Here is a 25592-nt window from a genome sequence, read left to right on the forward strand (position 1 = left end):
GGAGAATTCTGCTTTATTCTTATTATCTATTAAACAAACTTTTTGTAATCGTCTCCTAGCAATAAACAAAATCATTAACATTAACGTTTCTAACATAACAAGCCTTGATTTCAAACCTCCAGTCGGTAGTGTAGAACGCAACCGCCATCTATCATTGAAAATAACAAACTATTCCACGACAAACTTGGGCGTTTTAGCACCAGAGGGCCTGAGGTTGATAAATAAGCGCCATCTAGCGTTGAAGGTAACGAACTATTCCACGACAAACTTGAGCGTTTTACCATCCGGATTTCCAAAGTGCCCGGAACATTTCCAAAATGCTGGCGGCCTTGCGAAGAGGTGGCATGTATCTTATAGCTAAGGGAATAATGGGGAAAGGAAAAAAAAGGTAAAAATGATGAGAACACATAGAATTCTTTGAAGTTATATCATTTATTGCTATAGATTTACACAAACAAAGCTTTAATACATATACATATATCATGTCAGTAGTTGTCAACGGAGGTCAGCAGTGGTCAGCAGGAGCCAGCAGAGGCCAGCAGAGGCCAGCAGAGGCCAGCAGAGGCCAGCAGAGGCTGGCAGAAGTCAGTAGTAATCGTTACACTTTGTCAAAAATACAAGCAGTGGTCAGCAATGGTCAGCAGAAGCCTGTAGGAAAATTCAAAAGTACTTAAAGTATTTTGATTTTGAAAAATCGTATTAATAATTTACATATATACGCTCATACATAGGAATAATAAAAAAAAATTTCTTTTTTTTCAATAGTTAAAATATGATGGAAGGGGGGGTACTTTGCTTATGTTAGCCTACATAGGTCGCAAAGTAAAAATGCCTGGGCAGTCGAGATCCCAAATCGTATGCCGTTGACATGAGTTCGGATTTCAATTGTTCAAGAACGAGAAGGCAAATGTTAGCCTTTCTCTCTCTAGTCCCACGAGGCGGTCCGAAATTACTTCGGGCAACTTCGGAGAATCGAGAAAGAGAGCATGCGTCAGTTTGCCTTTGCTACGAGCTCACGTACATACGCGTGATCTGGCATAGTGTGAGAGAGCACCTTCGGTGCACTTCTGGCACCTCTGATGTGAACAAGAAAGATATTCGTCCGCGTGCAGATGCAAATTTGTTAAGTACGACCGTTAAATGTTTTACAATTAATCTGTTTCTCTTTTTATTACTAAATACATTCCTAAACGGAATATTATAAGCGAAAGAAATCAGTACGTAGAACGTTTCGGCTTTTATTAAGCAATTTTCAGCACAAAGAGAAATACGATACTAGGTATTAGAGATAACGACTGAACATGAGCAAACGTAATTTGACACTTATAGGAGGAGCGATAATCTGAATGCAAATGTACGGAACCGTTAACAGCCAAAGGTTAAAAATATGCATGGAAAAGTTTGGAAGAGTCAGGCGATCCACCATAGCACTGCTAAAGAACCAGGACTTTATCCTAAAAGATTCGGCCATGGAGTAAAGAAGGCAACTTACCTTCTGGTGAGAGAATTGTAACTGGCCCCAGAATCTTTAGCAGAAACGGTCTTCGGTATATTCCTAAAAAGTAAAATAATAACATTTAAAAAAAAACAAAGTTGATCTTTACATTTTTTCAATAATTTTAGTTAAAAAGTAAGTTCTCTTTGAACTACACATTCATTGTATAAACAAGTTTTTAATACGTATCGAAATTTTTTTAAAAATAGTCACATTGATAACTTTTTAAGAATAACCCTATACAGTCGTGGATACATTGTCATAATCTAACAATTATGAGCTATGATATGATGTATCATTGAACTTTCGAAAACAGAGATGACGTAATTGAAATACACGTCATACTTAAGTACCTACAGATATGGCGTAGGGCGGTGCCATGTGTCACCAGTTCGATCGATAATTATTTCTACGATAACAAGTGCTGAAGTCGATCACCAATCTTTTGTGTGAACGAACTTCATCTGCTTTTTTATTATGCATTGCCGTTTGAAGATTATCATTATTGTATTCGTAAGGGGGAATGTTGACTAAAGAGAGTAACGATGTTATATGTTATATAGAACATTCAATTTGACAGGCGCGAGCATCGAACTGTGGTGGGACAATAAAGAAGTCGGTTAAGAAGTCGCGCAGTTGTCTGCGATTATTCATCGTTAGATAAACGGTTGCTTACGAGTTCGCGTTTTGTTAGTAATTGATTTCAGTAATCTTTCTATTGAGATAAAAAGAAGAAACACTTAACGTGGGAACAAGATAAAACAAACAACGGTCGACATGGGTGATAAAACAGGTGAATGTGAAAATTCAACTAGATTTCCTTAAAAGTAAAATTTAATAAATTTTGTTACATGAATATTTTATGCCAACAGCTGATTGCTGTCCAAACATCTATCAAATTCAAATTATTTTTGAAATAGTATTTTTAATTATTGAGAGAAAACAATGAACAATCTATGTAGTTCTACATATTTCCAACATAATTGCAAAGTGTTAGTTGGTTCTACTTATATTTTACTTTTGTTTTCATTTGTCAGAGCACATTGTCATGACTCCCAAATGTAAGACTGCAAACTCCACCACACTCATAATAGAAAGACAGGCTTTAGAGTCACCAGCAGAAAATGAGAATGAAACCAATGTTCATATTGCTGGAGGAGACCACAAAGGGATAGTTATTAACAAACAAGCTATTAGTGGTATATATATTTACAGACACGTGCATTTATTTTAAATGATTCTAATATTAAAATATTGTTAATATAAAAAAAAAGTAATGTTATATTTTGTATATAGTTACAAATGGTGAACTTCATCCAGCACATCTTTGCTTACAATTTAGAGTATTTTTGGTGAGTGGTCAAACTGGGAAACATACCCAAGAATCCAGAACTCTTCAATTTTGGTTCATAGATACACTTTTAGAGAGTGAACATCCAAGTGTAGCGCAAGAATTCTTTAGAGAATTAGTTAGTCCCCAAGAATTTCCACGAGGTAAGTTGTTTATTAATAATAATTAATATAAACTTAATTTATTTCATGTAAAAAAAGAATATAATTTTTAGCTGTATATGTATATGTTATAATGTTTAAAGTTTTAACTTCTTTTAATGTTATTATTTTAATAGAAATACATAAGAATATTTTAACCATTCGGCGGGCGTGCCCGCCGGAGAGTTAAGATTACTTTTCATAATTTTACTTGTCCTTAATAGTCAGATTAATGTAATAATTATTTTAGTAGACGTATAATTTTTTTACAGATTATGTTGGATTTATAAAGAAACTAATGAAGTTAATGTTGCACAAGTATCCCAGTATTAAAAAGATAGAAGTGGAATTAAAACAGTTGGAGGAACCAATCAATCTGCCAGCAAGACCATGTAAGTGAAATATTCTTCTTTTTGTAATCTTAATCAAATAATATTTGACAATTAAGTACATATTAAAAAAGTAATATACATATAAATCATTTATGCTGTGTTCAATTTTTAATTCTGATATTGGAAAATTATATTTGAATATAGAATTATTATATACATCCAGTTAGTTGATAATATCCATAATTTATCTCTTATTTTAATGAATCAGCTGTCAAGTAGGGAGTAGCATCAAGATTTATTTGATTAGACCTATTGAACTAAATGGTTCTTTATTGAAAGATATCGAAGCAATGCATCTTTGGTGCACATTACAACCAAAACTAAAGGAAATGCACACATAAGATTTGTACAGATCAATCTATTTATTTACACTTTCATGTAAATATGTATTCTTCTAAATGGTTGTATGAAATAAACCTTTTGTTTTCATCTCTCTTATTCACAGCTAATACTGGTCATATACTGTTCACACTTCCTCCATGTAAGAGAATTAATTGGAAATCAGGTTGGAGAGAATGAAAAAATTGCTTATTTTATTGCATTTTTGTTATCTTTATGTAATTTTTTAATGTAAAATCTATTACATAAAGATAATAATTATTTAATATTTGCCGGTCAAAAATTTGACTAGAAAATTTACTTTTCTACGTAACTATTATGTGTATAGATTTATTGTGCTTTCATTTTATCCGATTACATGAGTAATATGTAAAGTATAGTACATTAGAAAAGAATGTAATAATAAATAGTTATTCTTATGTTGACCGGTAGATAGATATACAGGGTGTTCGGTCACCTCAGGGAAAAATTTTAATGGGAGATTCTAAAGGCCAAAATAAGACGAAAATCAGGAATATCAATTTCTTGATTGAGATTTCGTTAAAAAGTTATTAAAAAATTAAATTACAAAAATTTCAAATCATTCATGGAAAAATTATTTTCGATTGCGGGGATCAATTACAATCATTTTTGGTCAATACATATACCCCCGAAATCCTACTCATTTTCGAGAAAAAAATTCGTGTGGGTGGACAAATTTTATTAATAATTTTTAACAATAATTTTGTTAATGACTTTTTAACGAAACCTCAATCAGCAAATTAGCATTCTTGATTTTCGTCTTATTTTGGCCTCTAGAATCTCCCATTAAAATTTCTCCTTGGGGTGGCAGAACACTCTGTATTTTCAACTGCTTCACACAATAAAGTGGTAACCATAACTACATTGATTTAACACAATCTGTTCCTTAGTTTTTGCATTATATAATAATACAAAATAATAAATTTGTATTATTTTCTAACGTTCATTTCAGCGAACAACTAAAATAGAAATTTGTAGTAATTTAATCTACAAGTGATATTGTACTAGTAATGCAAGTGCATGACTATTAACAAGTTGATAAAGACATTTTTTATTTTATAAAATTCAAGGCTTTAGTGTAGATTTAAATTAAGTCATTTAGACGACAAAAAATAAAGGGGCCTAATGTGCCTTTAAATTAGTGATGTATTTCTGCTGTTTTACTATTTAAAACAACAATAACATCCATATAAAGCACCATTCACCTTATACTTGTGATTATACTTATTGCCATATACATATGTATAATGTGTAGACTTCATTTCTGTGTTAGTAATTTCACAAAAGGAATTAATAGTAAGAACTATGTCTTACTGAACTACAAATAGCTTTTCACTGTTCTTAAATAATATGGTAGATGCATATTTGGCATTCCCAAATTGTAGTTATTTATTCATCAATATACTGTTTTTATTACAAGACTAATTGCACAAAATTCACTTAATGCTGATCAGTTATACACTTTACACATTTATGTAGTATGATAATACGATATTTTAATGTTTCATTATTATGTTTAACAGTATCTACAGATGAAACAGTCATGGGTCAAGTGATTGAACTAACACTGGAAAAAGTGTTAGAATTAATTGAATCTGCTTATCCAAATCCAGTAACAGTCATTGATTTATCAAAGTAAAATTTCTATTATATACGTTTCTTAATTTATTTTTCACCAAAAGAACCAATATTTGAACGTTATACTAATTTTAATTGCAGAGAATATGGATGGGATCCTTCTGCTATTGAAACAAAATTAAAAGAATTACAGGAGAAGGGTGTCGTAAAAGCAATGGAACATGGAGCTTTCACAAGAGTTGTACATCAAGATACACAGATTCAAGTAAATTTCATTTAAATATTATGTCTTTCTTACTGTAATAAACCATTTCAATATTTAATGCTGGTAATATATTTTATTATCTGTTCGTAGGTCGTAAAACAAATGCCAACAATGGCAAGTGCAAAACAACCTACTATAGCAATTATTACGGCACAATATTGTGAGAAGCTTGCAGTTGATTCAATGATAGAAAACAGGGAAACCTTTGTTCGTTATACTACTGTTGGTAAGATACATCTTCTTCAACGTCGCATAATTACCTACTTTTTCTATCACCCCCGTATGTATATTAATCTGTATTGATTATATACAGTTATACGAAAGGGACAGTAAATATATAGTATATGTATATGCAGGGTATTTTTAAATAAATGCTGCATGAAATAACTTCGGAACAGAAGGAGATACAAAAAAAAAGTAAGAAGGTTTCCCTTCTTACTAATAATAGTTTCATGTGGCATTTATGTTATATATATATATATATATAATTTAATATAATTATAAAATAATTGCACATATAAACAATGTTGAACAGCTATATTAATTTTAATATCATACGAATCGATGGTAAAAGTACAGAATGTGTTACAAATATACGTATATTTCACTACACGTGAAACTTTAGGTACGGCAAACTCATCAGATGCAACAAATGGAGTACCGCGAGTGATATGCCGTTTTGGTAAAGTAGTTTGTAATATAGCTTCTATTCCATTTTAATGTCACGTTAATGTTATAGCTTGCCAATTGCTTGTATCCAAGAAATGTCGCAGAGCCATTGTGCCACATAAAGCATATATTAAGAGACATTTTTCTTAGAATATTGTTTTTTATATGACAGAAATCATATTTTGATATTTTGCAATGAATATCATATATAAAATTCAAAATATCACCTCATGTGTCATGTCCTCATGTTTAAATATTCACTCTTTCAGGAATAAATTAAATTAATATTTATTGCACATAAATATTGAAGGGGCTTGGTTTAAAATCATTCACAAATTGTTTTCGTTTTCATGGGTTCTTTGTTTATTTTGTTTCTGTAAGAGACGTGCTATATCATTTTGTCCTTTTTTTTTAATTTATGACTGATATTAATCTTTTGTAATTATTGTTTATTTTATGAAATCAAATAGTTAATACTATAAAAATATTTACCAAAATTCAGTTAGTTATGATATATATATTTTTATTATTGTTATCCGTTATTAGTGCTTTATTTAATTCACTTTTCATTTGAAATGTTGCAACAATGTTACATAAACTTACGTATTTTTACATAAAGTAGCATAATAAGTTTTGTTATTTATAAATTGCAACTAAATTATGCTCGCCACTTATCACTTTTTAAGAGACTTGAATTATTTAATGTCCTAATAAGTTTTCAATTGATTAATTTAATTATGTATCTGATAACAGATACTGGGTATAATTGCATCTGTATGGAATGATTTCTTTTTGATCAATTTATTCACATATAACACAGGTTCGATATCAGTCTGTCTATAGCAGCACAGTGCACATGTATCATACACACATTTCAAAATGTCTAATATAAATCTATAAAATTCGTATGATGGAAGATGCAATTATTTTTTGTTATAGGAGAATCAAACGTTTATACGTTAGGCAACATTGGTGCACATAGAATTGTATGCACAAAATTGCCAACTGTAGGTCATACGAGAGAAGCAATGACTGCAGCAGGAAATACTACTACTAGATTATTAGGTAATATTAAAAATTTGTCGAATTGTTAAATTAATTTATAATAAATATTGCATCTAAATATTTAATATATTATTTAGGTACTTTTCAAAAAGTAGATTTCGTTTTTCTAATTGGAATTGGAGGAGGAGTACCTCATTACACAGATTATAACAAACACGTACGACTTGGTGATGTAGTTATTTCATATCCTATTCCTCTTAACAAGAAATACATTTATGTATATTGCGAAAGCGTAAAGGCGAATAAAAGCGGTGATTATCATTTTGAAACCAAAGAATATTGTCCACCAAATTTATGTCTTCAAGAAATTGCTGCTAATCTTAAAGAACAGGTAAATTAGTTTCACTTTATAAAATGGAATGATTATTTAAAAATTTTGTGATGTCCTAGTCGGAAAATGAGACTAATCCTCCATGGCAAGCGTATTTGAAAGAAGGTTTAGATATTCTAAGTAACCAAACGGAACACGATTTTAAAGCACCTCCGCCAGAGTCTGATAAGTTGTACATGGCTATTGGGGAAAGAGATGTTATTGAAGTGGCACATCCTACCGCACCTTTAGATGCTACGAACAAAAGGTAATTATTCTTTAATATGGCTTCAACAAGTTTTTTTATAAATTAAGAAGTGATTACTGTTGCGTTGGTTTTACAGAATGGATGGCTGTCCTCGAATTCACTTAGCACCAGTAGCATCTGGTAGACATATCGCGCGCGATGATCAACTTAGGCAGAAATTTGCGGTTCGTTTTGGAGCCCTCGCCTTTGACGCGGAAATGGACGCCGTAGTTGAAAGTATTTTGGGCAATTGCCGTGAAAGTTTTGCAGTTATCCGAGGTATTTCTGATTATAAAGATGGTTCTCGTATTAAAGAATGGCAACCCTATGCGTCATTAGCTGCTGCTAGCGTAATGAAATCTATCATTTGCGCAATGGATCCGCCAACTAACGTGTAATACGATTTCTGATGGAATGTATAGGGTAACACAGTAGCATTAATGGTTTTACATTTACCATTCTACACAGCATTTATTTATATAAAATGGACCAACTATTTTTATTAGTTAAAAGCTATCGTTGTTTATATTGGTGCACTTACGAAAAATAAGGCGCACAAGCTTCATAAAAATTACTCGACAAATAGTGTAATTTAATTTCTTTTGTTTTATTTTTATATTTTACATCGCATTTAATGCGAAACGAATCAGTCATTTAATTTATGATCGAGGGGAAAGTAAGATCGTAATGAAAAGATACGAAAGTAACATGCACAAAGTGCATTTTAATCGATTAAGAAGATGTAGTAGGTAATACGAATAATTTTTGTAGTATGTAGTAGGAAACAATGAATTAAACACAATCACGCTTCCGAATAATTTACATTTATATTGCTCAGCAGTTATGTATCTGATTGTGATAAAGGTATGTACTGATTTCTATTTTTCTTTTTCAAATTTATATCAACACGACTATTTGATGGATACTTTATACAACTTGCATTTTTAAATATAACTTGTCGGAGTTAACAGTTTTTAACATCAATTAATAGTTACTAACATCAACATCGATTTACTATACTAATTAATTTTTTAACACGTTTTCATATCACTTTGATATGATTTTACAGATTGTATAGATCTATTCCTATACATTTTGCACTTTTAATACTGTTTTATTATTTTATAATGTATAAGAAAAATCGGTTCAGCGATCCTAAGACTGGTGCCATTTTTCTTCTATGCCGCACATACATAGATTTCATAAAATTCTCTTACGTGGAAAAATAGCTATGTAAAGTAAGAAATTATAATGTTTGCAATAGTTATGTAGTTTAAATATTATTATGATAACGAGTCTCTCAAATATGAAATCTTGTCGGACGGGATCCGAAGTAAAGTAGATAGGAGGAACCAGTGAAAGCTTTAAACGAAGCCTCGATGTAGTCAGCAAGGCAATTTAAATATAGAATTTTACGATACCTGAGATTGAAGGCAGAAAGTACATTTGGCAGTATTTGTCTAAACACGATCAAATTGTCGTTACAATATTATTCTACAAAATATTACATGTTTCCCAGAGTATATCGTCGTTTTAAAAAGGTCTAATCACTATATTCACGAAGCATGCAGCAAATGCATCTTGTATATCTTTCGAATTCGGTAGAAAAAAGGAAATATGTATAAACACTTATACGCTATCGTCCAAAAGTTTTACGTATTCGTTAATACATTTCTTGCTTTAAACGAAAATCTCTCGATACATCTTCAGTATAAAGTACACTTAGTTCGCGCAAGTGTAATGTATTTCAACAATATTTTCCTATTTTCGAGCGTCTCCGTTTCTTTGTCACTTGATGACATGTAACACCTGCGCTGTTTCTATAAACATTTGAAAATTTTATACATTTAATATATTTCAAGTTCAACATTTCTAAAGAGTTTAAATAATCTAGAACACTGTATCATGTTTCATATCTGATCATTTCCATCTTGCTAAACGTGATTAAATTTTTGGGCGGTAGTATATGTACCAAATATATTTGAAAATGTACAATTAATTAAGTGCCAATGTGTTCAATAAATTTGGTTGGTGTAAAGGAGATGAGAATTTTTCTAAAAGATACATAAGTAAGAGATATTTTTTAAGTCAATTAATAATATATATCATTACTCGATAGTTTTACTTAATGCTGAGAAATTTTAATTAATTATCCTTTTCGTAGTTTGAATATCTCATTCTTTATCTTCTGGAATAAGGTTCCCATTACCTGCACAAGAAACCAATGTTGAATTGAACTCTATTCTTAAAATTCAGATGTAAATTGTCATGTCTTTGAAAATCCTTTTATAATGTTTCAATAGTATTTTTAAACTTTGTTGATAACGTTAAATGTAACTTCCTCTCTTTTCAACGTTTTTATAAATTCTAAAGCACAGGGTAGCATATGAATACTTTATACTTAAGAAATATTTAAATATCGGACTCGAGCATAAATCTAAACAATTAGAAGGGTAGTACATACATATAGATATATACATTAGGGTAGACCTTAGCTATATTTGGTGAGAATTTTATTATGAGATTTTTACGCGACATCCACTAGAATTATGTCGTTGAATGAAAAATTAATATGTAAAAAATTTCAAGTCGACTGGACAACTGAAGAATGTACCAAAATGTATTGTAACAACAGACCATAATGAAAAAAGGCGTATTGCAAAAATAAAAAACGTTCATATTCGATGTGACACCACGTTTTCGAATTGTCCGATCGATTTCAAATTTTAGGGTAGGGGAGGGTCCCAAGAAATTTAACGATCGAAAAATAAGGTCCACCCTAATATACATGTATTGTTAATAGCGTTCAAAACCTTACAATTTTACAAGTATCATACGAGTTTCAAACATGTCACTGACTACATTCTCAGCGACAATTTAAAATTCTATTTATTTATTTATTTATTTATTTATTCGATGCAAAATATAATTAAGGCTCTTGAGCTGTACAACGTGAGAAATAGATTTTCCTTTTTTGTCGGGGATATTATTTATTTTGTATTACTTTAGAAGAACATTGTTGAAATATTTAAAATAGAAAACAAAATGAAAGATGAATAATAATTTGTACAGATAGAAGAACCTCGGATCAATTTAATTGATAAAAAAAATCACTTGTTGCTTAGAAGCACATTTTTGAAATTCTATAATGAATAGAGAGTAATTATTACATACACATATTATATTATAAATATAAAAAAATGCGTATAAACATAGATACACAGCTATGTAAGTAAAGTATTTAATATGTAATATACAAATCGTGAATTCTATTATGACGTGAAACTTTAAATTCGATTTACCTGATGACAGATTCCTACTTAAGGCCTAAATATTAATTGTGTACCGAATGTATGAACTTTGTTATGTTAAGCGAGGCTTTCGAGCTTCGAGCTTCCAACTACATACATGTATATTTACACATACTTGCGTTAGTTCCATATAGTCGCGCGCTTTCAATGCTAGTCGCACTATTGTGTTTTCCGTCTGTTTATATCTAGGGTTTAATGTTAAGTAACAAATACTATGTGTACGTCCACTTAGTTTTTATTTACGAGAAATTTATTAGCTACCGTAATCTACACATAATTGTAATGGATTTCGATTTTTAGCAGTTTAAGGTTGTCTCCTCAGTGTTCATATTTCGGAAATATAGTACCGATCATTTTACACCGTTTACAAACTAAAAAATCAACGAAATCTAATTTTAGAACTGACAAATGTACTTGAACGCTATTATTACGTAGTTGCGTATCGAAGAGAGCTTAAAGCTTCAGAAATCAGAATCCACGCTTCAAGCTTATAAACGAACGAGTAGTCTTCCTCTCAATAAAAGTATTCGTTGTTAACATTTTGAAATAAGACTTTGGCAATTGATCTTAGACATCGTCTATTAAACACGAACGAGTGTTCGATGTGGTTAATAATATGGGTGCTGCCAAAACATTTTCTTAATTTTATTTCGATATTTTACATTGTTTTGCGTCATTAGAATTGTAGCAAATGTATTTATATGTGAAAATATACACGGTATCGTGTAATTTATACACAGTTGAAACGGGGATGATCTCTTATGTAAAACGATTTAGGAAAGTCTTCCCTATCTTTTCAACCAAACTAAAGCTTTCTAGGTTTCATGCAATATTTCACTTTTGCCAAAAATCAATCTTTTTTAAACGAACACGTGTGTTCGATATTATCGATCCGTGAATTTCAATGTTCAGTCAATGTTCGTTTTGTTTTTCCACATACGTAGTCTATCGAAACAGAAAATCTTAAAAATTCTTTAAATCGTACTTATTTCCTTTACATTATAATATTATTTTCTATAATGTCGGATAAATTTAATATGAAGGATAAGAAGAATATAGCCAAGGCTAAAAATCGTTTTAAAACGATACTTGACATTAAATTGTTCAACCAATGGGAGCACATAGAGCCCGATATTCGAAGAATAATTTCTCAGAAAACTTTTTTAGAAATTCAAATCGGAAAAAATGTAAATTACGATGATTTATGTAACTCGTGGATTTATCCAACAAACCTTGTCTACAATGGATCGCAATATGTTGTATCACAAACTCCAGGTATACATCTATATTTGGCAATATTTGACAGATTACACCTTCTCTATTTCGTACATAACAAAATTTAAGAATGTTAACAACTTGTTAAGCTGTATAAAACACTTATTTACAGAAAATAAATTCACGAGGGAATTTAACAAGAAACGCAACGATATTCTTTTAAAAAAGTTGTGGGAATTTTTCAAGTTCGTCAGGTATGATGTATAAATATTTAAAAAATAAGTTTTACTTTTCAATTTCGTAATTATAAACATATTAATTATATTTTAGGTTTCGTTCGTTCAGTGCAAAAGGCATTTCCGCAATTTTAGGAATCGTATACTTGACGCATTTATTTTTCCTTTTGAACCCATGGTGGACAGCTAAAGAAATTTATGAGTTTTTTCATCAAAGTATGTTGCTGTACGTCGTATTGGTTCGTATTTTTCATACCTTTTCAATATTATAACAAGTATTAAATTAAAGCTTTTTTAAAAAACAGTGATTAACTAAGGAACAAAATTGTTGTCAGGTGTGGGTTGTCCCATCTTTTTAAAATACCACCCTCTATATCTTCTAATTATGATATTATTATCTGTGAGAAAACATTGTTTAATGATTTTTTTTATGATTAAAATAATAAATTTGTCGAAAATTAAGTATTTATTCTTAGAAGAGTATTAATATTGAACCATTAAGATTTTACTAAGAAATGTGAATATACAATTTTAGAATTCTCCAAAGAAACTAGAAGTATTTACCATGAGTGAAAGTAGTCTTCTGCTCGAAGCATTCCATGAAATATGCATGCAGAATCTTATATTATTACGAATTTTGTGCCATGCAAATTATCATTTAATTATAAATCTACAGGATCAGGCAAATTTAACTCGGAAAAATTGATAAAAGTATTTCCAAAAGTAAATAAACCTATTCTACGTACATTTATTCTGTAAGACCAAACAGTAACATTAATAAGTACAATAAGAAAATTCTGTAACGTAGAATAATGCGATAAAAAAAGTCTAATATAGTAGAGTCATGAAATTCATTGTTTCAATTTTATCGGTCAAAACACTCTAGAATGTTCATTTGCTAGTAGATGACTGATAACCACAATCGTGACTTTCTTCTAATGTTCTTCCGGTATTCTCTCCATTACAAAAATTTTCATTGCATTCTAGATTCTTTTTCCGCAGTTCGTTTATCAAGTACTTCATTTTTGGAAACCACCAAGCGTTACCACGTGTCGAAACGCGTAATTCCTAATATAAAAAAAGTATTAAAAATTCATCATGGTAAAATGAGAAATAGGAAATGGCTCTCCATGATAATATATCAAATGTCTATAATAAATTTATATCTTACAGAATATTTCTGAATAGTGACATATTATTTCTTCGTTTATAAGTAAAATTTTATGAAAGAATGTGTTGTAAATAATTTTAATTGTAAAACAATGTTAGCTTGAAAAGTAGAATTACACTCATTCTTAATACTTTTCTTATTAGTAAAATAAACTAAAAAAAGAAGCATATTTTTAACAAATAAATGCTAAAATTATTACGTGTAAAACATCTTTTCCCCGGTAATAATACTGGGAATAATACTTTATTATACATATAACAAATGTATAAAAATGTACTAACTTTTTCAAAAAGCGAATATTTCGAGTTTGTAGGAATTATCAAGCCTGCATTTTGTGCTACAATCGATGATACCACATGGCATCTTATGCAATTATTTTTAACACCTTTTCCACCATATTTGTGCATTCTTTTTAGTCTTTGAGTCAGTAAATGATTAATACGTTTGAATCGTTTCGTTTCGTGTAAAAGAGCCCTGAAAAATAATTTGAGATTATAATGAGAGAGAGAGAGAGAGAGAGAGAACACTTACTTTTTCTTAAATCCAAGTTGTAATAGTTGTTGTTGATAAGATTTCAATTTCAAACTAAGATTATTTAAATATTCTCGTTGCTCTTCCATCCAAATACGAATACAGGAAATAACGTATTGCGATTGATTACAAAGTTCTGATCTGCTCGTGGCTGTTTCCGTTAATTCCGCTAACATGCAGGCCAAAGACTTATTTTTTAAGTGGCATTTCTTTTTTAATTCCAACATAGATTTATGTGTCTCTTGTAGCTAAAATAAATTCAAATGTTAAAGAATTTTCATTTATATAATGAACACAATTTATTTTTATATTACGATTAAAATTCTTTTTTTTTTTTTCTTTTTTCTTTTTTTTTAATAATAAAATAGCATTTAACCTCTAAAATGATTTTACTATTATTTTCTTCTACCATAGCTTTTTCTTTAATAAGAATACAATTTTGTTCCATGCATTTTTGAAGCTGTTGAACTAAATAACATTTTGACTCTTCTAATTTCTTGGTTTTCTCTTGTTCTCTCTCAATCTGAAAATATAACAAAAATAACGTTTGTACTATTTTAAAACTATTTGTAACATTTATGTTTACTCAGGTATACACACTATATTTTTCAATTGGCAAACATCTTCTGTTGTTTTATTTTCAAAAGCATTGTTCTCTGCTCTTAGAATACAATTGTCATTCTGTAATAACAAAAAATTCTTAAGAAATATCTATTCATGATAGTAAGTGTTAAAATGAAAGGAAATTATTTGCTTGATAATAGATATTTACATACTTTTAGTATTTCATAATCTGCTTCTAATTTAGACATGATGTTTGATTTTCTTGTTAGCATACTTTTTAGAGACTGTATTCGATCGTGCAATGCTGACATCTCTTCTTCGGCGCCGTTTAACTCGGATAAATACTCTTTGACTTCTTTGTCCTTCATACTTAATTTTTTCTCAAGTTCTTCAATGGTGTCAAATTGCTTTTTCATAACAATTTCATTATTCGTAATTTGATTGCATAACGTATTAATCTAGGAAAATTGAAATTAAACTATCAATATTTTGTTATTTATTATATTATGAATATATTTATTCATATATACCTGCATCTGTTTATCTTCTAATTTTTTAAACAATTTCTCAAATTTTACATCATTTTCTTTAACGAGTTGCAACTTTTCTAATAAATTTTCCGTCTTCTTTGCTTGCTTCTTTATATCAGATCTGAGCTGTTCATTTTCATAACGTAAACGACACTCTGTGTCTCTTATTTTTTGAAATTCAAACGAAATCTGCTGAGTATAAGTATCGCTTTCTCTTTCTATTTTCAGTTCTTTATCAATGATATCAAAATCTAATTTACATTTTTGTAATTGTTTTTTCATATCTTCGTTCTCTCTGGTTAAAATGTCTATTTCTGACTGTAACTCGGATCCATATGGCAAGATTTTAATTTGTTCTTTAGTATTACATATTAACTCATTAAAGTTAAGTGTATCTTGGGTGATACAAACTTTATCTCTGGCTTCTATTTTACACTGGCACATTTTGTCTTGGTAAATCTTTTTCTGCTCTGGTTTTGATACTGATTTCCTAAACAAATTATTTAAAAAATTATGTTTCAAAGTTGTAGAATTGTCTTGTTCGAAATACATATACATATATTAAGATATATTACTTTAGTTCTTGTAATTTTTCTTCTGTTTCTTGCCACAACTTCTTCATGTTTAAGTATTCATTTTCCGAGGAGCATTTTAACTGCACTAGGGTATCTATCTACACAAAATAAAATTAACATTCGTTTAATGAAACAGGTTGCTAAAAATTTCGATTTACTTATTTTTTATTTTATTTTATCATACCTTGTACTTCAAAGTTTGGATATCGTTTACATGCGCTTCTAATTGCTCCTAAAAATATTTACAACAATTAGTGAATATTATTTCTAATACTTAAAATATGTTAACATTAATATGAATTTATTTTAATAGCTACAACGAAGATTGCATAGCTTTTATTCCAGGTTTCTCTACCTGAATTGTCTTTAGAATAGAATAATGCGTATCGGGGATAGAAGTAATAGTTAAACAATTAGCATATTCCAAATAACAAATCCTTTGCTGAAGATGACAAATCATGTCTCGCTGTAGATCCAATAATTTGTTTTGTTTAACAGCCTTTGTATAAAAAAAAAAAAACAAAGATTTTTCTTAGTAATCGAATAAGTATAGATTAAATATTTTTAATAAAAAATTCATATTTTAAGAGTATTAGCATTAACACTGATTATGAAGAGAAATATATCTAACATACCTCCGCAAAACATTCATTGTACTGACTTTGAGTTTCTTCCACACACACTGTCAATAAACGAATAGTTTTACATTTTTCTTCAAGCTGTAAATAATAACCCACTCGATTGTTTTTCTGACATAACTCTTGAAAATGAATACATATTTCCAAATTAATGTTTCAAATAAAAATTTTACTTTTCTATATTGTTTATTGTAAACTTTATTAGTTAAAAATACACTCTATACTTTGAATTACAGGGGAAAGTGTTAGTAAAAAAGCCATTAGTATACACAATAAGGCCGTGCTTAAATATTTTTATGCCCAGAGTAACAATTAGATTATTCTTGCTAGATCAATTTGATGCCCTTTGTTCGTCGTCAAAACATTGTTAATCTTGAATGCTGTGTGAAAAACCCGTAGTAAATCAAACAATTTTCACTGTATATGTCCAATATTGGTAAAATAAAAGAATAGAAAATTAAAAAATTGAACGCTTGTGTTAAGTTTTGGATTATAAAAGGTGAAAATTAATACTGATTATTAAAATTGTACTGAAAGTTATTATATTGCTTTTTGAAAATATTACAGTGAATGTATGTTTTTCTATGCAGATTGGTTCAAACATTATTTGCACACATTATTACAAATTACAGTTTAAACATCATGCACATTTCCATGACTGTATGTGGAAGATGAAATTGTAGACCACTGATCACTCACGTCGCTCATATTTCTATATCCCATTTGATCTACTCGTCTTTTAACTTTTACAACGGTGTTCTGTAAGTGCCAAATAGTTTGAGTTTGAAGCTCGTTCTAAAAAAGGAGAAATCTTTTGATTCATTAATGGAAAAATAGGTCGATATATCCTTAAATTTATATCGAATATTAAATCGAGTAAAGTTGTATTTTAACAAAAAATATAAATTAAATGTAATATTTCATCTATGGTATTCAATGAAATTAATCAAGTTAATACAAACCTGTTTTAATAGTTCTTGTTTTTCTTTCTCATAGTGAGAGATTATTTGATCCTGATTATCGATCTAGAAATGTATATTTTACATTTTCTTGTTAAGATTTCAATATTTATAATGCACATACCTTTAGTATATCTTGTTAATATTTAAAAATTCTTGCTTTTTAGATTCACAATGTCTTGATTAAACAATATGTATAAACATCAAAATTCTACACATGCTTATAATATATAAAATAACATGAAACGGCATATTTTCGACTTACAACAAGTATAACAAATTCTTGCAAAAGTTAAAAGATTTATACAAATTATCTATTTAACTTTAGTATATAAAATGCACTACTATTAATAATACTAGCTTCGAATAATACATAATAAATGACTTTTAACATACCTTCTTTTGTAAATTTTGATGAAGCTCCTTTAACTCAGCTTGTGTCATCTCAAGAGAATCCTTTTGAATTTTAATAATCTGATCCATATCTTTCAACTGCACATACAAATACACATAATCATTAATTTTTTTTCAAAATGTCACCTTGGAACAGGAATTGCGTGAAAAAAAAATATATTTTTACAAATAAATTGTAATATTAATTTATTTATAATTTGCTTATTTAGTTATAAATGAATTACACTTACAAGTTTATCCTTTTTACATAAAGCATCTTTAAGTTTTTCAATTTCTTGGAAAGAATTCTCTAATTCATCTTCGTATTTTTGTAATTTGTCCATTAAATTCATTATCGATTTTGCAGAGCAGCATGAATTAGTCTGATCTTCACCAATCTGTAAATGTATTTATTTTTAAACAATTTAAAATTTCAATTCTTCTTCTTTTCACAAGCATTTATATTTTCACCATAAACGTAATACGAAACTATAGAAAATGAAACGAAATATTAATAAGGAAATTGCAATTACTACAAAACTTACAAATTAATACGAACCAAATTTGTAAATTCAATTTTCAACTCTTGAAGGCCAGTTTTTGTCGATCTCATAGTATCTTGTAATGTTTTCAATAGCTGAGGTATGATCTGAGAATACAAATCAGTTTACCATACCGCGTTTACTTGCACATATACATATATTTTACGTGTAGAAATTTATAAACATTTACCATTGTATCGTGTCGAAATTGATTACATTCACAGTACAGTAGTGTTTCCTCGATACTATGTTCAGCATGCTTTATGTTAAACAAATTAGAGCATTTATCTTATTAATTTATGGAAATTTAATAAATTTATTAGGGTATACTACTAAATAGGTTTATCCTTATTAAATTTAAAAACAATAAGAATACAAATAAAATAACGTTTATAGTAAATTAAACTTACAAAAGAATTCAATACTTCCTTAGACTTCTTCAATTCTAATTTGCTATCGTTTAGTTGTTGTTGAAGATCACATTCAATTTCCTCTTGCAATTTGAGCTGAAATTTAAATATATATTAATTATCTAATATATAATGTAATATAATTTTAAGTTTAATTAATATTTACAGTATTTTCTAACTGTATTATCTTTTTTTGTAATTCTATATTATCTTCGGAATGCAATCGCTTATAGTTCTGTGCTTTTGCTTGTACAATTTTAAGTTCCCCTTCTATCGATTTAACGTTCTGCTTCAGAAAATCGTTTATTTCTTGATTGCACTTTGCCTAGAAAATGTAAAAGAACTGTTTAACAATAAATGTTTCCTTATTTTTGAATACAAAAATTATAGTAAACATTATGGATGTTTATGGAAAACGTAATCTTAATGTTGTAAAGTAAATTACATTATTATTATTATATACCTCGTGTTGTAATATTTTAACTTGATCTTGTAAATCGGTCATTCTGCATTTCCATAAACATGTGTTCTCGTTGCATTCTATATAAAGTGATTTCTATAAAAAATTTATTATACATAAACGAATATATATATTTAACATACAATAAAAATTATTCGTAATAATTTTCTCACTTGCGATAGTTTGTATTTTAATTCATCATGTTCCTTTCTTAATCTGTATAAATCTTGTTTGATTTGCAGTATTTCATTTAAAGTCTAAGATAAAAAAAAGAACAATACAAATTAGATAGATGTACATACGCGCATGTTTATTTGAATAAATTCAGAAACTATAGAAAACAATATAGTTAATCAATATATGTATACCTGTGTATATAGTTGAGGTTCTGCGACATTATTGTCACATACCTGTTAAACGTTGGTTATAAAGTTAATTAATGTCAATGAAAACATTATTCTATCACAATATATATTTAATTTAACAAAAATAACAGATAATTACCTGATTCTTTGAGGAAATGAATTTTTCCAATATATGTTGTATTTTTGAGTGAATTGCATCAACTTTGCTTTCTAGTTTCCTTAACTTTTGCTCCTTTTGGGACAGTGTTGTTTCCACCATGTCATGCGTTAATAGCTACAAACAATGAAGTGTTTTTAATTCTAACACCAATAAATAATATTTTGTTGCACTTTTAATAATATAGGTGTACTTACCGCTTCGTCCATTTTTTGCTGTAATTTTTGTATAAATAAGTCCATTTCGCAAAACTGATTCTTTAGTTCTTTCGTATCTGACGCGATGCAACATCCCTTAAAAAGTGTTAATATTATTCATTCTCATTCATTCTCAATTTCCAATATATAATTAAAAAATAAATTTACTTGAGCTTGAAATACTTGTAGACTGTTTGATGTTTGTTCTATTTCCTCAATGACTGAATGCAACAACTCATTGCACATACACATTTCTTTATAATTGGATCCAATATTTTCCTAAAATTTAAATATGCGTAAAACAGTTATGAAATTATAATAACACTGGTAATAAAATTGATCAAATAAAATTTCACCTTTATATTAGTTTGCATTCCTGTAATGTGACCTAATAAATGGGACTGAGCATGATTTATTTCATTTTTAATATCCTTTAACTTTATGTTTCCGGAACTAATTCTTTCATTATGCATTATTCTTTCGTCTTCCTATATTCAACACAAAATTGAATTTAACGATATTATAGTAATGATATCAACGCGATAGAAGTTAATAAATCTTACTTGTAATTGCAATCTATCAATTGTTTCGATTATTTTTTCCCGACTTCTTATTAGTTGATTTTGTACATTTACGATCTCTTTATTTAAATCAGTATACTGCGAACATTTTATATTATTAATACAAAAGTTAAAGATAAATATTTGACAATATCTTCCGATAGAAACTTACTTTTTGATGTCTAGACTTGAAAGTAGAAACTACAATATCAATTTCTTCTTTGATGTCTTCTGTAGTGACCTGGGCTTCAATAGCGTATGTTCTAAATAAATCCATTAATTTAAATTGTTGATTAACATCTGTATCTAACTAAAACAAAAATTTTCTTTATATATCAATATTACTTACACATTATATGATTTACAGAAAAGAAGTTAATTATTTAATACTTGTATGATTTGCTAAAAAATAAATAATACAGATACACAATTTGTGTTTAAATTTCATAAAATAATACTTACCGATAAATTTACACTTTCTGTGTAAAGTGAATTATTGTTTTCCAATTTTAGCTAAAGTAAAATAAAGTAAAATTTGTTACATAATATTTGAACGTACAATTAGTTTTTACAGAAAATATTTAGAAAGCTAAACGTACTATAATAGAATTAATACTTGCGATCGACGTCTCTTTTTTTGAACACATTGTGTTTATATAGTCAATACTTTTAGTCAGTTCAGAAAGATTGTTCCTATTGAATTCATTCTTAACTTTGTGACATTCCTGTACAATTAAAAATTACAAATATCATTATTTAGCAAAAATGTAACACTCGGTAATGTTTCTCAAAAGAACAAATTCAAATTATCCAATTTTCCGAACGAATTACCGATTCAACCTAAAAATAATACTATCTCACAGCATTTTTACAATCAGTTAAATAAAATATTGATGAATATTGCTCTATCATAGGATACACGCTAATATAAAATTTATATTTCTCTATATTTTATTACAATCGAAAGAATGTATCAATATGCTTATATTTATTTAGAAAAAGCCTATAACTTGTCTCAGTTCCTAGAATCACTCTAAATAAAAACCCAATACATTCAATAAGTTATTTCATAAATTATATTAAAGTTACCAACTTGATCTTTAGCAGAGCATAATTTTTCTAAAGTCTTCTCTAGCTCTTCCTTTAATTTAAGAACATCCTCTTTCTCTTGTTCCATCCATGATTTTACTTTAGTCAAGTATGATATTACTTGATTCTAGAAATACAAATACATAGTGAACAAAGATCTAATTCCTTTGAATAGTATCGTAAATGAAACTTACGTCAAAAGTTTGTTGGTCATTTGCTACAACCAAATTTGAAATTTGATTCTCAAAGTTGGCACATCTCTTGAGATTGTCACTAAAGTTATGAAATTGAGTAGAATATTTATCAGTAGCATCTTCCTTAGTTTCTAATTTCTTGTTAGGTTGAGTTACTTCATCTTCCGATTTCGTTTGATGTCTAAAAAATATGTGAAAGCCCAATTAGTAGTAGAAGAAATTTAGTATATCTAGGAGTCCTAGATATTCAAAATTTCTTTTATTTATACTTACTCAGCTGTTTTTTTTTCATTTTCATGAAAATGTTCAATTTGTAATTTTAAGGACTGTATACATTTCTGATTTGTCTCTTCCTAATTTCAGAATTGCAGAAATAATTTAAAATTAACCCTATTTGCAAATAGTATAAAAAATCTAATAAGAACTAGTATAAGAAAAACAACAATAGTTTGTATAACTATTTCATACACCTTCCATTTATTTTGCATAAAATGTATTTTTGACAAAGTTTACCAAAGTGTAGAAAATCAAAATGTAAAATAAACAATATACATCAATTATATAGATCCAAGGAAAGAGTAGGTTTAATTAAAGTGGTCTTAAATGAGGAGGATGCATTACGAAAATACTCCCATTTAATGGATAATCTGATTTATTTGAAAGGCCATGGCTAATTTTTATTCTAAGTTTAAATCTTTTATCAGCATTTAAATTTATATTTACCTGGTCACAGCTACAACTGTAAAAGCACAAAAAGAAAATTACTTGGACGCATTAAAGGACACTTGTTCAGACTTATCTATGATACGCCATGCAAGGATTAATATAAATAATAAAAAAAACTTACTCTACAGGAATAGGTATATCGCTAGGTCCAATTTCAAAGAACTTTATCCCTTCTAAGTTCCAATGCTTTTCTTGTGCTGCACGCCGTATCAATTCTAGTAACCCTCTAATATCACTTTGAAGAAATTCTATTTTTTGTTGCTTATATTCTTTATCCTTTTCTAAATTGCTAATACGATTTGAAAGCGTATTTATATTCTATAATAATAGATTATTCATTATATTACGTTTGCACCTATTTTTATTTTAATCATTTTTTTATAGTAACTTTAAAAATCTTACCTTTTCTGTGTCATACATGTTTATTGTATTATCAAATACTATCATCGACGACTGTTTTAATTTTTGTTCTAATAATTTCACTCTATTTAATGCAGCTTGCTCCAGATCTTCTACTATTTGAACCAACATAATATTTTGCTCTTTTAAATTCCTGATCCATTCTCTTGAAATTTCCAATTTCATCTTTAAAAAAATACTTGTTATTTAAAGAAATCACACTATCAAAAGAGGAGATAATACAAGAGATTATAGAAAATCAGCCGTATACTATTAAATGAGACAAATAATAAAATAGCTGAGTAAATAAAACAATTTTGGTATACAGTTGAAGCAACGACAAAACCATGGGTTAGGTTTACAATTAGGTTAGGTTTAGGAATAAGATCTTTGCTTTCTCCGATTGCGAATACATAAGTTTTAAAAAGTTTTATATCTTAAAGGAAATCTTCGATAAAACTTACACAGACTTGATCAATTTCACTTTCGAATTCTTGATCAACGTTTTCGATACGATCCTCGTACAATTTTTGAAACTCGTCGATAATTTTTAAACCTTCCGTTTTAACGCAAAGGTTTCTGATACTCTTGTCAGTATTAGTACAATTACAATCTTCGTCATCAAGCGTAGACATATTTTGAAAGGGTTCGATCATCGAGTCAAGTTTGCTCATGACACGTAAATTAGGGAGATGATAAACAAACGAATCAATTACATAAAGTTCATTAACGTAAAGAATCACCTTACATTCGCTGTCAACGCAATCTTTAAATAAATACTAACACGTTAACTCGTTATTTAATTAATGCAACCAATAATACGTTTTTAATACCGTAAAGTAAAAGTCCATGCATACCCCGTTGCCGACTATGATTAACGCTAAATCATGTCATATGCAGTCATACCTTGGTAACCAATTGTTAGGTTAGATGGTTACTAACCCAGACCTAAACAAAATGCAAAACAATCACAGAATGACATACAGGTACTCTAAGCAATCACCCTAGTCGGTTTTCTTGCTTTATTAAACTGTAAAAGTTGATTATTTGTTAAGAAGGAAAGCGTAAGTAGTTAATATTCGAGTTATGTTTACGTTTTTTTGTCGCGTTTCTTTGTTTACTCACACTCCCTCTCCCTCTCAACAAATTTGTGAGGTATCCCCTAGTCAGGGAGATGATAATAATACTAATACATATTATCAGAGAGACTATACATACTCCCTCCACTCATTGTGTAGCGAGGTGGGAAAATTTAACGATGTAATGCCTACATTTTGGTGAATTCATATTTACTGTTAATTATTTATGGTGTTGCAGAATGCTCATGAATTACAAGGAGATAATGAACATCCGGGGAAAAGATCAGTCGATGGAAGCAAAATAACATCTTCTCTATGGGAGTCGGATATAACATTGAAAATATCAATAATGTACCACCACATTTAAGTTGTATGTTTTTGCCAAACGAACAAGTTTCTACGTAAAATTTTTAAATTACCGAAAATTCATTAACGAAATTAATGTTTTCAGGGACGTCTATCGGAGAATCAAATAGAGCGAAGGATAAAAATTATGATTCATTGGTATTAAATGAATGTAACATTGATTTTAGAAATAACATGTTAAAATACTTGAGGAACAATCCTGTAAAACCGAGAAAATTCGATTTATAATTGATATTTGTTGCTAAAATGGATATTACTACAAAATATACATTGCATGTATGTTTCAGAATAAAACTAGAAGGTAGAATTGCTCAAAATATGTTACGCAATAACTTAATTTATTTATAAAAGCGTTTTCAAGATTGCGAGATGTGTGTTTTTGTATAATAGAATTTTAAAAGTGTAAGACATTCCTTATGTTTTTATTAATAAAAAATTAAAGTCACAATACATTTATTTTCTATACTTTTCATTTACATTCTCCTCCACCTTTCCCATTTATTCCTTAATTTTTTAAATTCTAAAGTATTATAATCACTTAAAATCATTATTCGTATCTAATTAAGTTCTTCTACCATTTCTCTATACATTATTTCATATAATTAATTAGTTATAAACAATTTCTGGAAGAGATACTTATTTATTCAAAAATTGACAAAGTGTCGCCACCTATCGGAATCTTAGAGGAAGTATCGGGAGTAACCTCCCCTCGCCCCCCAAGGTTTGGTGCACACAAATGGTATCGCCATCTAAGAACAGGTTTTGTACTAAACAAAGTACAGCTACCCCCACTCCTTCTACTCCTGATATGCAGTACCTTGATTACATATTCGCTAATAACTTCTTTTCTGGGAATAAAATATGAACTTTTAGAGTTTAAGAATATAGCTGAGACCCTTGACAACATTTAAGGATACTTTTTCTACCCATGGCATGCGTTATTAAATAGTTATTAACAAATATCGGAAGTCGGAACATTTACGGCTGTATCACCGCCTGCTTCAATCCATGAATTATCAACTTTTCAACAATGACACGCATATTTTGGCTATT

The 25592-nt window shown here is 28.9% G+C and overlaps 3 protein-coding genes across 11 annotated transcripts; 2 read left to right on the top strand and 1 right to left on the bottom strand.

The window, feature by feature from the left end:
• Positions 1 to 1335: 1335 nt before the first annotated feature.
• On the top strand, positions 1336 to 11929 carry LOC143349622 (uncharacterized). Of its 6 annotated transcripts, XM_076781017.1 has the most exons (14): positions 1336 to 1498; positions 2076 to 2288; positions 2533 to 2694; positions 2792 to 2989; positions 3259 to 3378; positions 3824 to 3883; positions 5262 to 5373; positions 5458 to 5581; positions 5672 to 5807; positions 6207 to 6263; positions 7190 to 7315; positions 7393 to 7646; positions 7706 to 7893; positions 7970 to 11929. In XM_076781017.1, the coding sequence occupies exons 2-14, from the start codon at positions 2273 to 2275 to the stop codon at positions 8268 to 8270; spliced, it is 1854 nt and encodes a 617-aa protein (XP_076637132.1). In that variant the 5' UTR covers positions 1336 to 1498; positions 2076 to 2272; the 3' UTR covers positions 8271 to 11929. The 6 variants fall into 6 exon arrangements, with proteins under 6 accessions (XP_076637132.1, XP_076637131.1, XP_076637133.1 ...); XM_076781016.1 differs by lacking the exon at positions 1336 to 1498 and having other exon boundaries at positions 1694 to 2288; XM_076781018.1 differs by lacking the exon at positions 1336 to 1498 and having other exon boundaries at positions 1695 to 2288; positions 3824 to 3859.
• A 136-nt stretch (positions 11930 to 12065) lies between these two features.
• Positions 12066 to 24979, top strand: LOC143349623 (uncharacterized). Of its 2 annotated transcripts, XM_076781023.1 has the most exons (5): positions 12066 to 12458; positions 12571 to 12652; positions 12729 to 12873; positions 24412 to 24543; positions 24625 to 24979. In XM_076781023.1, exons 1-4 carry the CDS (start codon positions 12203 to 12205, stop codon positions 24538 to 24540), a joined length of 612 nt encoding a protein of 203 aa, XP_076637138.1. In that variant the 5' UTR covers positions 12066 to 12202; the 3' UTR covers positions 24541 to 24543; positions 24625 to 24979. The 2 variants fall into 2 exon arrangements, with proteins under 2 accessions (XP_076637138.1, XP_076637137.1); XM_076781022.1 differs by lacking the exons at positions 24412 to 24543; positions 24625 to 24979 and adding an exon at positions 13170 to 13365.
• LOC143349621 (uncharacterized) lies at positions 13363 to 24332 on the bottom strand. Of its 3 annotated transcripts, none has more exons than XM_076781013.1 (37): positions 23559 to 24332; positions 23098 to 23280; positions 22817 to 23013; positions 22693 to 22708; positions 22243 to 22322; positions 21970 to 22150; positions 21780 to 21902; positions 21286 to 21411; positions 21149 to 21199; positions 20859 to 20996; positions 20690 to 20785; positions 20483 to 20614; positions 20295 to 20405; positions 20127 to 20222; positions 19912 to 20046; positions 19776 to 19817; positions 19581 to 19664; positions 19411 to 19503; positions 19114 to 19272; positions 18948 to 19043; positions 18728 to 18796; positions 18555 to 18644; positions 18247 to 18393; positions 17999 to 18094; positions 17606 to 17668; positions 17343 to 17438; positions 16641 to 16724; positions 16361 to 16504; positions 16190 to 16237; positions 16006 to 16103; positions 15431 to 15920; positions 15113 to 15358; positions 14937 to 15017; positions 14713 to 14859; positions 14337 to 14584; positions 14087 to 14279; positions 13363 to 13702 (listed from the first exon to the last, which is right to left on the bottom strand). In XM_076781013.1, the coding sequence occupies exons 1-37, from the start codon at positions 23766 to 23768 to the stop codon at positions 13526 to 13528; spliced, it is 4866 nt and encodes a 1621-aa protein (XP_076637128.1). In that variant the 5' UTR covers positions 23769 to 24332; the 3' UTR covers positions 13363 to 13525. The 3 variants fall into 3 exon arrangements, with proteins under 3 accessions (XP_076637128.1, XP_076637127.1, XP_076637130.1); XM_076781012.1 differs by having other exon boundaries at positions 14937 to 15035; XM_076781015.1 differs by lacking the exons at positions 16361 to 16504; positions 16641 to 16724 and having other exon boundaries at positions 14937 to 15035; positions 23559 to 24331.
• Positions 24980 to 25592: the final 613 nt, after the last annotated feature.

The sequence above is a fragment of the Colletes latitarsis genome, chromosome 13 (assembly GCF_051014445.1).
Source record: "Colletes latitarsis isolate SP2378_abdomen chromosome 13, iyColLati1, whole genome shotgun sequence".
NCBI classification, from domain to species: domain Eukaryota; kingdom Metazoa; phylum Arthropoda; class Insecta; order Hymenoptera; family Colletidae; genus Colletes; species Colletes latitarsis.

What these genes read in the sequence shown, in the direction of transcription:
- LOC143349621 (XM_076781012.1), bottom strand. Translation starts at nt 23,768, where the DNA reads ATGAGCAAACTTGACTCGATGATCGAACCCTTTCAAAATATGTCTACG. An exon ending in ATCAAAATTTACAAAAGAAG is followed by an intron (nt 17,669 to 17,998) that starts GTATGTTAAAAG and finishes ATACATTTCTAG; the next exon opens with ATCGATAATCAGGATCAAAT. An exon ending in TCCAAACTTTGAAGTACAAG is followed by an intron (nt 16,104 to 16,189) that starts GTATGATAAAAT and finishes TATTTTGTGTAG; the next exon opens with ATAGATACCCTAGTGCAGTT.
- LOC143349623 (XM_076781022.1), top strand. Translation starts at nt 12,203, where the DNA reads ATGTCGGATAAATTTAATATGAAGGATAAGAAGAATATAGCCAAGGCT. An exon ending in GAATTTTTCAAGTTCGTCAG is followed by an intron (nt 12,653 to 12,728) that starts GTATGATGTATA and finishes ATTATATTTTAG; the next exon opens with GTTTCGTTCGTTCAGTGCAA. An exon ending in TGTTGCTGTACGTCGTATTG is followed by an intron (nt 12,874 to 13,169) that starts GTTCGTATTTTT and finishes ATACAATTTTAG; the next exon opens with AATTCTCCAAAGAAACTAGA.
- LOC143349622 (XM_076781017.1), top strand. An exon ending in GAGAATTAATTGGAAATCAG is followed by an intron (nt 3,884 to 5,261) that starts GTTGGAGAGAAT and finishes TATGTTTAACAG; the next exon opens with TATCTACAGATGAAACAGTC. An exon ending in TTAGATGCTACGAACAAAAG is followed by an intron (nt 7,894 to 7,969) that starts GTAATTATTCTT and finishes TTGGTTTTACAG; the next exon opens with AATGGATGGCTGTCCTCGAA.